At 39.7% G+C, this 12146-nt stretch overlaps 2 protein-coding genes and 1 non-coding gene across 3 annotated transcripts; 1 reads left to right on the top strand and 2 right to left on the bottom strand.

Moving 5' to 3' along the window:
- Positions 1-1602: 1602 nt before the first annotated feature.
- LOC106050815 (uncharacterized) lies at positions 1603-6590 on the bottom strand. Its single transcript, XM_013205858.2, has 2 exons — positions 6067-6590; positions 1603-1894 (listed from the first exon to the last, which is right to left on the bottom strand). The coding sequence occupies exons 1-2, from the start codon at positions 6403-6405 to the stop codon at positions 1667-1669; spliced, it is 567 nt and encodes a 188-aa protein (XP_013061312.2). The 5' UTR covers positions 6406-6590; the 3' UTR covers positions 1603-1666.
- Positions 6591-10001: 3411 nt separating this feature from the next.
- LOC129925804 (keratin-associated protein 4-12-like) lies at positions 10002-10409 on the bottom strand. Its single transcript, XM_056026451.1, has one exon. It carries the CDS (start codon positions 10407-10409, stop codon positions 10002-10004), a length of 408 nt encoding a protein of 135 aa, XP_055882426.1.
- A 1655-nt stretch (positions 10410-12064) lies between these two features.
- On the top strand, positions 12065-12146 carry Trnas-aga (transfer RNA serine (anticodon AGA)). The gene has a single exon. It is a non-coding gene; the product is annotated as a tRNA-Ser (tRNA).

Genomic DNA, 12146 nt, shown 5'->3' on the forward strand with positions numbered 1-12146 from the left:
TTAACCAGAATAATGTAAAAAATACAGTTTTAAAAAAGTCAATACATCAGACAGTAGACTTCAAATAAAAAATACAATTTAGAAAAATTATAAATGCAATTTATTTGGGTCAAACCGAGTATTGAACTCGTAATTTGGCAGTCAGCTTAATAAAATTTTTTTTACCCCGCCCCACCCTTTGACTTAATCCTGTGCACTCCCAGGGGAACATTGGGCTGCAACCACACCTCTCCACCGAACTCGGTTCTGAGTAGCTTTCTTCATCTGCTGTTACGTGATTCCAGTAACCTCAGCTTCACTGATGGCTGACCTCTTCCAGGTTTGCTTGGGTCTGCCCACTTTCTTCTTTCCTTGCGGATTCCAATCAAGTGCCTGCCTTACAACATTGTTAGCTGGTTTTCGCAGGGTGTGTCCTGTCCAGCTCCACTTTCGCTTTGTGGTGTCTTGGGCTATGGAATTTAAAGTTAAACCGGGTATTGAGCTCTAATTTTTTTGCCTTGTTAGCTTAATGAACAGTTTTTACCCCGCCCTATTCTACCCTGAAAATACTTCTGGCTAAGCGAATGTATACATCTACTACAGTTGAGAATGTTCCAAGAAAAGGGCTAGAGATGCAGACGATGCTCAACATTTATTCAGCTCTTGAATACATAAAGCCTTACATTCAGACATTCCTGAAAGCGATAGTTCTTTCAAAAAAGAATGTTGGAAATAGACCTAGATCTAGTTTTCTAGCCAAATTTTAATATATATATATATTTATTAATTTTACTTGAAAAATTATAACAGTCAAACTAGAGTTTTCCCCGTTAGTAATTTTCTCAGCGCTATGCACCAACTGTTCAAATGTCTAGGAAAATGAATAGAGATCAGTGTCCAGGTACCTCCACCCAACCACACCCCAGTTTCCAGGTTCCATGAAGTACTGACTTGAATAGAGGTATTGTAAAAATGGCATCCATACAGTATATAATTAATTTATGACACTATATGTATTGTTTCTAATTCTGTGTGGTCAAAATAAAGGACATCTGAAGTCATGCTGCAAATTGTATTATATCCTCATTGATCACCGGATAGAAACCACGTGAAAGTATTTTATTTGTTAAATTTTTTAAAAAACTATTTTTAAATAAAAAATTAAAATATAATTTATTTTTCTGTAAGTATTTGTACGATTTATTAACAAAGCAATGTCTTCGATTCCCAGACACGGTAAAAACAAATACGTGTTATTTTTTAAACTATCATTCATTAGCTAAGTGCAAATATATTGTTTCTTGAAGAAAAGTGCTTTTTCATATTTTTCTTGCCTTAATCTACTTTATTTGTTTATTTCCAACAAATGGTAAGTATTTTTATATGCACCTGCGATATTTTGTGACATCCATAAGTAGTTTATTTTTGTTACATTTCACGACTACATGTACACCATTTTGTATTTGCACATCTCAGTAATTCTAACAATTAATACCAAATGCTTATATACACAAAGAAGTATAGTTTATCAATTTTTGCATCAATGATATTATAAAGCAAGTCCAACAAAACACGTAAAATTTAAAAATTTATTTTAAAAAAAAATTTAAAAAAAAAGGCTAAAAATGTCTCTGAGTTTGACAGTGAAATATTCACTTTTAAAACCAAAAATAAAAAAAAAATAAAATCATTTTTTTTTCATTTGTCTTGGGCGTACGTTCGGGGTGAAGAATTGTCTTAGATCTTCTAGAAAAGAACCGAAGTCCTGATGTCCCATTTCACCACCCCGGATCTCCAGCACTCTAGACGGTACGGCTACTGGATCTAGTTGCTGACTGGTGAGGCCAAAATAGATGTCACGTTCTATGAACCGTTCCAGTGACCCATGGGATGGCTGCAGCTCTCGATTCACTGCCTGGGAATTAGAAAATGGATAAACAAATAACATAAAATAATGATAATAATAATAGAAAAAGAAAGGAGCACTAGAGATTGACGTCAACACACAATCTGAACTCTGGCTTGAGTACTGTAGAATTTACCTAGGACGAGCATATCTTAATTATTTATAGTCGAACAACACATCTTAAATATATAGTGGAAAAGCACATTTTGATTATATAGAAGACCACATGCGAAATGTACAGTGGAAGACCACATGCGAAATGTACAGTGGAAGACCACATGCGAAATGTACAGTGGAAGGCCACATGCGAAATGTACAGTGGAAGGCCACATGCGAAATGTACAGTGGAAGGCCACATGCGAAATGTACAGTGGAAGGCCACATGCGAAATGTACAGTGGAAGGCCACATGCGAAATGTACAGTGGAAGGCCACATGCGAAATGTACAGTGGAAGGCCACGTGCGAAATGTACAGTGGAAGGCCACGTGCGAAATGTACAGTGGAAGGCCACGTGCGAAATGTACAGTGGAAGGCCACGTGCGAAATGTACAGTGGAAGGCCACGTGCGAAATGTACAGTGGAAGGCCACGTGCGAAATGTACAGTGGAAGGCCACGTGCGAAATGTACAGTGGAAGGCCACGTGCGAAATGTACAGTGGAAGGCCACGTGCGAAATGTACAGTGGAAGGCCACGTGCGAAATGTACAGTGGAAGGCCACGTGCGAAATGTACAGTGGAAGGCCACGTGCGAAATGTACAGTGGAAGGCCACGTGCGAAATGTACAGTGGAAGGCCACGTGCGAAATGTACAGTGGAAGGCCACGTGCGAAATGTACAGTGGAAGGCCACGTGCGAAATGTACAGTGGAAGGCCACGTGCGAAATGTACAGTAAAAGGCCACATGCGAAATGTACAGTAAAAGGCCACATGCGAAATGTACAGTAAAAGGCCACATGCGAAATGTACAGTGGAAGGCCACATGCGAAATGTACAGTGGAAGGCCACATGCGAAATGTACAGTGGAAGGCCACATGCGAAATGTACAGTGGAAGGCCACATGCGAAATGTACAGTGGAAGGCCACATGCGAAATGTACAGTGGAAGGCCACATGCGAAATGTACAGTGGAAGACCACATGCGAAATGTACAGTGGAAGACCACATGCGAAATGTACAGTGGAAGGCCACATGCGAAATGTACAGTGGATGACCACATTTAAATTGTACAGTAGAAGACCAGATGTGCATTGTACAGTGGAAGACCACAAGTGAATTGTACAGTGGAAGACAACATTTGAATTGTATAGTGAACACAGTTGAATTGTGGAAGATCTCATTTTAATTACATTAGTCGACCCACGGCGTACCATATGCAGTTATTTTGTAGGGCCGGCCTTAGGCCAATGCAACCAATGCGACCGCACTTATTATCCGTATCCCTAACCAAGGCCGGTCTAAGGCCACTGCAACCTATGCGGTCGCAGTGGGCCAAACGCTTTCATAGGTCCCGCGCTAATTATAGGTGTAATTATTAAATTGCAAAATATATACGAAAATTCCTGGAAATCTGAATTTATTAAAATTTATTATAATCCCCTGAAAGCTCAGAAAATCTCCTAAAAATAGACAATTTCCATTTGTATGTGTCATTCATTGCGGAAAACGCCAACACTACGCGCGATAAAAGGCATTGTCAGCTTTCATGTAATAAAATGTAATGATCGGGCAAATTTTCACCTTAATCAGAAGTTCCAATACTTTATTTACTTTTATAGTCACTGGCATATAAATATGCCATAGGTTGCAAGGTTTGTAAAGTAAAGTTTATTTGATCGCAATTTTATACTTAGTAAAGAATGAATAAAATTCTAAGTCGAGTTTATTTTCTAATACAAAATCTTAATTTTCACTTATTATCCTTATTCCCACCCAGACTAGGCCCCGCGCGATCAGTTTCGCATAGGGCCCCACAACGGTTGAGTCCGGCCCTGCTATTTAGTGACGGGTGAATACTGAGTAGATTATTTGTTTTCCTCCCCCGCCATCTTTTTTTTCGCCGCTGAAACTACGTGGGGTTGAAATAAAAAAGAGTGATCTTTCCTTGACTTCTCGGTCACAACGGTTAAACCCAGCCCCGATTTTTTGTGACTTGTGAATACTATTTGTTTTCCCCCCCCCCCCCCTTATTTTTTTTTTTATTACGCAGAAATAGAGTGATCTTTCCTTTATTTCTTTCTCGTTCAAACTCTTGCGGGAAGAAGAGAATTATATATATATATATAGATAGAAGATAGATATTAGACAAGCACTGCTTAATTGTATACAGGGGCGCAAAGACGGCAGGCTCTCTCACAGATCGGTCACAAGCGACATCTAGTCTACTAACTTTTGGTCCAAGAATACTCTGTAAAAGCAATTCTTATGTCATGCAAAGTAAAGTTCCCCTTTAAGGCCTTGTGATCTATAGGGCAGATGATGAAAAGGTCATCTGTTGTTGTGGCCAACAAAACGACCAACCACCTTTACTGCCAGTTACCCGTTAAAGCTGAGTGGACTCAGAGGCGCCCGAAGATCCCGAAATAAAAAAATCAGTTTCAATCAGGATTCGAACCCAGGACCCCCGGTTCAGAAGCCAAGCGCTTTACCGCTTAGCCACCGCGCCATTGACAACAATAAAAAGAAAGAGCCTTTATAAAGAACATGGCAGATATTTAACTCACATTTCAAGTCCTATTGATAATAGCGGTGTTGTGTTCAACAGCATGACAAACCATCTTTAATTTGTCCATATGAGGCGAGGTACGCTTAAGTTTTATAAGCCTAGAGCTCAGAGCACGAATAAAAATCCAACAAAATTGATTCGTTTAGATTTGCAGCCTAGCTCTTAAGTCGACAACCCTCGTTGCTTTAGCTGGCCATATGACAGCCTGCTCGTTAACCAATAGCGAAAGAAAAAGATAACCTTAACATCATCTGCCCTATGGATCGCAAGGTCTGAAAGGGGAACTTTTATTATTTTTTCCACAAGAATACCCCATTTCTAAAACAATACGTAAATTTAAGGGAGATTATATTAACAAAGTAAGATAATTTCTTTTGTATTTCCTTACTAACATTTATAAAAATATATTAGTAAAATGTAACAAAATATAAAAATAAATAACTTGATTGTGTATTTTTCTTGAATATTTCTTATCAATGGACAGGTTCGACGTGGGTATAGATTTGTTACTAAATTTATATTAATGGATAATTATTAATAGGAATAAGCCATTTAACAGACCTATTAGCTCCATTGGCTTTTCCATGGAACTTTCAAGACAGAACTATTTGTGAAAGATGCTACGCTGTCGAGTCAAAGATATTAGCTGTGACTGACCCAAAAGTATAAATGATTAAGTAAATAAATTGCCATTCACATTTAATTGTAAACTGTAGAGATGACAAATAATATTTGTTATGAAAGTCTCTAGCTTTCAAGTCAAACAAAATGTGCTTCGGACTTTCTTACAAATCTCCTGAGCTCAAAACCTACCCGCTCCCTTTCTCTGTTGTTCTTCTGAAGAGACCAAAGCTAGTCTTTGGCAAGCTAATGAACTTTATCAGCACATTTTAAATAAACAATAGACAACGATTTAAAAAAAAAAAGGGAAGCTGGTTACTGAGAGACGGTTAAAATGAGATTTTAAGCAAGCAAAAAAAAAAATAAAAATTGTTTTTACACTTGCATATTTTCGGTTATCCCGAGACCCGCATTGGCCATGGTTCCAGCTACTCACATTAACGCTGCCCCTCGATCAAATGAGTTAACACGATAGGGTGAGAATGGAGGCGTGAAGGCAGTACAAAATAAATGGCAAACAAGTTGCTCAATGATAAACGTGTTAGAGGTGCGCTGTTAGAGGTGCTTGGTTTGACGTGCGTGGTTTGACGTGCGTGGTTTTAGGTACGTTGATTTAGGTGCGTGGTTTGAGGTGTGTGGTTTGAGGAGCGTGGTTTGAGGTGCGTGGTTTGAGGTGCTTGGTTTGAGGTGCTTGGTTTGAAGTGTGCAAATTGAGTGGTTTGAAGTGTGCTTGTCGCGTGCTACCATTACCAAAGGCATGGGTAGAAAAAGTTCTTGCACTACTTTTAAAACGTTGTGCATATGATGACGGTTTAATAAACAAATAACACTGGCTTACCTCTTGTCCAGTCGCCATGTTAAAGTCTCCTAAAAGATGTCTTCTGGGTATTTCTGGAGGATCCGTGGATGTTGAAACTTTGGCATTGCTCTTAGCTCCTTTCAACCTGCTGAACTCGTCACCTGCCTGTGTTGAAACTGCAGATTTTTTAGCTCTGGGGCTGAGGATTAGCTCACCATTACTGTCTACAGGGTAAAGTATGACGTCTCCATTTCTCTTGGGCAAAGTTGGGACATCGCTCTTCTGAAACTGAGTGCCAAGATCCAAGACGAGATCAGGCTTCTTTTTTGTTTTTTTCGACAGCAGTTTGTTCAGCTTGCTCTGCGATTCCATACCCATAGTCGTAGGTTAAGTAAAAGTAGATAAAAGTAAAGAATATGAAATTAAAAAAAAGCCACTTACTATTCTAAAGTTAAAAATTCATTTACAGTATTTACACAATAAGTTAAAAACCAGAGACGGTCCGCTCGGTTAAATAAAACACACACAATACTTTGGTGTGCTATTGATACCAAGGGGTATAACTTCGTTTCAATGTAGGCTCCGCCCCATTTTTTTTTTTAACAATGTCTTAAAAACTGCACGCTTTAGGCGCTTCCAGTGACTACTTTCTGAAACCACGGTGTACATGTTTTATATTGTTAGATAGAAACCTTCACATATCCCTTAGTCTGTTGGGGCACCACACAAGACCTGTTGATCGTATTTCTCAATTCCTCTGTCTTTTGCCTTGGATAGAATCTTTCAATACGAGATCTGTCAATTATTTTAAGTTGTCTTCCCATCTCTTTCTCTGTTTGCCTCTTTTTTTTTTTTGGTACTGTTCCCTTAGGGAGGGTCTTTGCAATCCCTGATTGTGTTAAATAGAAATAGTCCCCCCCCCCCAAATAGGGTTGTCTCTCCTGGACTAGGAAGTAACGCTTATTCAAAATATTTATATTACATTTTTTTTCTGATTAAATTTTAAGCATATACATTATAAGTATAGTTCTGTGATTTGTATACATGTATCTGTAAATAATGTCAACAAAGAAAAGAAAAGGCTCATCATTCCTAACACTTTTACAAAAGCTGGGATGTTTCGGCCATACATAAGTCAAGGTTAATCTTCAGGGTACCTTAGAGTACACACACAGAGACGGTCGCCACATAGCTAGGTGGGTAACGTGAAAAATGAAAAAAAAAAAGGGGGGGGGGAGGGGGGAAATGCTTTTGAAATTCTTCAGCTTTATGATGGAGAGGGAGGAGGCGAGTTAAAAATAACTTCTGACCATTGCTCTAGCCTCCCTCCCCTTTACCCACGTGGCGCATACAGCAAATGAATCGACTAAGAAAAAAACAACAAACAGGTAAATGCAAGCGAAACAACATTTCAATCTTTTAAACATTTAAATGACTATCTAATATAGTATCATGATACATTACAGTGGGCAGACGGATACTAACAAACTAGATGTCATTCATTGACATCAAATATTGTCATGGGAATGACATTTCTGTCATAAGAAAAACGGTGACAAGCAGAGCGTGGAGAATCGGGAAAAAAAATAGAAATAGAGGCAGGAACGCGGCGGGCAGCAAAACAAGACATCTCCAGGCATGGTAATACAGAGCAGTACATTGCAAGACACAACTAGAAATGGTAAAACAAAGCAGTACGTAGCAAGACACAACTAGAAATGGTAAAACAAAGCAGTACGTAGCAAGACACAACTAGAAATGGTAAAACAAAGCAGTACGTAGCAAGACACAACTAGAAATGGTAAAACAAAGCAGTACGTAGCAAGACACAACTAGAAATGGTAAAACAAAGCAGTACGTAGCAAGACACAACTAGAAATGGTAAAACAAAGCAGTACGTAGCAAGACACAACTAGAAATGGTAAAACAAAGCAGTACGTAGCAAGACACAACTAGAAATGGTAAAACAAAGCAGTACGTAGCAAGACACAACTAGAAATGGTAAAACAAAGCAGTACGTAGCAAGACACAACTAGAAATGGTAAAACAAAGCAGTACGTAGCAAGACACAACTAGAAATGGTAAAACAAAGCAGTACGTAGCAAGACACAACTAGAAATGGTAAAACAAAGCAGTACGTAGCAAGACACAACTAGAAATGGTAAAACAAAGCAGTACGTAGCAAGACACAACTAGAAATGGTAAAACAAAGCAGTACGTAGCAAGACACAACTAGAAATGGTAAAACAAAGCAGTACGTAGCAAGACACAACTAGAAATGGTAAAACAAAGCAGTACGTAGCAAGACACAACTAGAAATGGTAAAACAAAGCAGTACGTAGCAAGACACAACTAGAAATGGTAAAACAAAGCAGTACGTAGCAAGACACAACTAGAAATGGTAAAACAAAGCAGTACGTAGCAAGACACAACTAGAAATGGTAAAACAAAGCAGTACGTAGCAAGACACAACTAGAAATGGTAAAACAAAGCAGTACGTAGCAAGACACAACTAGAAATGGTAAAACAAAGCAGTACGTAGCAAGACACAACTAGAAATGGTAAAACAAAGCAGTACGTAGCAAGACACAACTAGAAATGGTAAAACAAAGCAGTACGTAGCAAGACACAACTAGAAATGGTAAAACAAAGCAGTACGTAGCAAGACACAACTAGAAATGGTAAAACAAAGCAGTACGTAGCAAGACACAACTAGAAATGGTAAAACAAAGCAGTACGTAGCAAGACACAACTAGAAATGGTAAAACAAAGCAGTACGTAGCAAGACACAACTAGAAATGGTAAAACAAAGCAGTACGTAGCAAGACACAACTAGAAATGGTAAAACAAAGCAGTACGTAGCAAGACACAACTAGAAATGGTAAAACAAAGCAGTACGTAGCAAGACACAACTAGAAATGGTAAAACAAAGCAGTACGTAGCAAGACACAACTAGAAATGGTAAAACAAAGCAGTACGTAGCAAGACACAACTAGAAATGGTAAAACAAAGCAGTACGTAGCAAGACACAACTAGAAATGGTAAAACAAAGCAGTACGTAGCAAGACACAACTAGAAATGGTAAAACAAAGCAGTACGTAGCAAGACACAACTAGAAATGGTAAAACAAAGCAGTACGTAGCAAGACACAACTAGAAATGGTAAAACAAAGCAGTACGTAGCAAGATAAAGCTAGACACAGCAATTAACACCATAACACATTAAGATATAGCAGTACACTGAAGTACACAGCAAGAGACAGTAGAATATAGGAAAAGACAGTAGTATTCAGGAAGAGACAGTAGTATACAGGAGGAGACAGTAGTATTCAGGAAGAGACAGTAGTATACAGGAGGAGACAGTAGTATACAGGAAGAGACAGTAGTATTCAGGAAGAGACAGTAGTATACAGGAGGAGACAGTAGTATACAGGAGGAGACAGTAGTATTCAGGAAGAAACAGTAGTATACAGAAGGAGACAGTAGTATTCATGAGGAGACAGTAGTATACAGGAGAGACTGTAGTTTACAGGAAAAGACAGTAGTATTCAGGAAGTGACAGTAGTATACAGGAGGAGACAGTAGTATTCAGGAAGAGACAGTAGTATACAGGAGGAGACAGTACTATTCAGGAAGAGACAGTAGTATACAGGAGGAGACAGTAGTATTCAGGAGGAGACAGTAGTATACAGGAGGAGACAGTAGTATTCAGGAAGATAAAGCAAGAAACGGCAGTGCACAGCAAGAGACAGTAGAATACAGGAAAAGACTAGTATTCAGGAAGAGACAGTACTATTCAGGAAGAAACAGTAATGTTCAGGAAGAGACAATAGTATTCAGGAAGAGACAGTAGAATACAGGAAGAGACCGTAGTATACAGGAAGACACAGCAAGAAAAAGCATTGGACAGCAAGGTGCAGCATACATGGTAGTGCACAGGAACACACAGTTGTGGATAGCAAGAAACAACTGAGCTCAGCAACACACAGCAAGACACAGCCAGACACAGGATTGTACAGCAAGATACAGGAGAGCACAGCAAGACACAGGAGTGCACAGCAAGATACAGGAGAGCACAGCAAGACACAGTAAGACATAGAGTACAGCAAGACACAGGAGTGCACAGCAAGACACAGGAGTGCACAGCAAGACACAGTAAGACATAGAGTACAGCAAGACACAGTAGTGCACAGCAATACACAGGAGTGCACAGCAAGACACAGTAGTGCACAGCAAGACACAGGAGAGCACAGCAAAACACAGGAGAGCACAGCAAAACACAGGAGAGCAAAGCAAGACACAGAAGTCCACAGCAAGACACAGCAAAACACAGGAGTGCAGAGCAAGACACAGGAGAGCACAGCAAGACACAGTAAGACACATAATAGCACAGCAAGACACATGAGTGCACAGAAGAGCACAGCAAGACACAGAAGTGCACAGAAGAGCACAGCAAGACACAGGAGTGCAGAGCAAGACACAGGAGTGCACAGCAAGACACAGGAGTGCACAGACAGATACAGGAGAGCACAGCAAGACACAGTAGTGCACAGCAAGACACAGGAGTGCACAGCAAGACACAGTAGTGCACAGAAAGACACAGGAGAGCACAGCAAAACACAGGAGAGCACAGCAAGACACAGCAAGACACAGAAGTCCACAGCAAGACACAGCAAAACACAGGAGTGCAGAGCAAGACACAGGAGAGCACAGCAAGACACAGTAAGACACATAATAGCACAGCAAGACACATGAGTGCACAGAAGAGCACAGCAAGACACAGGAGTGCACAGAAGAGCACAGCAAGACACAGAAGTCCACAGCAAGACATAGCAAAACACAGGAGAGCACAGCAAGACACAGCAAGACACAGAAGTCCACAGCAAGACACAGCAAAACACAGGAGTGCAGAGCAAGACACAGGAGAGCACAGCAAGACACAGTAAGACACATAATAGCACAGCAAGACACATGAGTGCACAGAAGAGCACAGCAAGACACAGGAGTGCACAGAAGAGCACAGCAAGACACAGAAGTCCACAGCAAGACAAAAGAGTGCACAGCAAGACACCGGAGTGCACAGCAAGACACAGGAGTGCACAGCAAGACACAGGAGTGCACAGCAATTAGCTAATTAACTATTAGTAATTAATTATAATGTTTGGTATTGAACAAGGAAAGATATTGTACTGATGTGATTGTATAAGTTGAATTAGTCCCCTTTATAATTTGTAGAGAGAAATCTTTACAGTTTGAGACTAACAATAGACAACAAGAACTTGCAAAACATTTCAATTGTAAATTCGTATACTAGAGCTCTCAGGTTCAAATTCAGGCCATTTCACTTTTATTTTATATAAATGCGATCACGGTAACATTTTTTCCTTTCCCCCTTTTTCCTAACTGGTCCATCCAGTTCTAGCATCTTTGGGTACTGAGAAATCTAAACGTACGTAATAGCGCTAAACAAAATCAAGTGGTAAAAATATTTCTAATGGCACATAGATATTATTGTTAGTATTGATCAGCGGTTCTCAACCTTTTAAGCTCGGTGACCCCTTTTTACAATCCCCCACTCTGCCTCGACCCCCCCACACACACACACAGCAATAGAAGAATAGACAAAATACAATCCATATTTTCGATGGTCTTAGGCGACACCTGACAAATCGTCAATCGACCCCCCAAGGGGTCGCGATTCATAGGTTGAGAACCCCTGGCATAGATCTATTACGATTTTTATTTTCTGACTGGTGCAAACTAATTGATACAACTACTCTTGATATAAGCTTTGATTGTTTTTAAAATAGTGTTTTGTATATTTTGTCTTGTTTTCTTTTGGGGCAAGATAAATAATAAAGCGAATCATTTTTTTTCTTTCTGAGCACTTAGGCCTAATTATAAAAATAGGTCTCCACAGCCACATGAGGAAGTGTGCGAAATTAACCATAGTTGTTCTACGACTGAAGGAGGCCAACAATTATAAGTAGGTAATTAATGTTTAAAAATATGAAAATAACTTACCGTTACAAAGACAAGTTGTCGTGGCCGAGTGGTTAAGGCGATGGACTAGAAATCCATTGGGATCTTCCCGCGCAGGTTCGAATCCTGCCGACAACG

Source organism: Biomphalaria glabrata, chromosome 4, assembly GCF_947242115.1.
Source record: "Biomphalaria glabrata chromosome 4, xgBioGlab47.1, whole genome shotgun sequence".
Taxonomy (NCBI): Eukaryota; Metazoa; Mollusca; class Gastropoda; family Planorbidae; genus Biomphalaria; species Biomphalaria glabrata.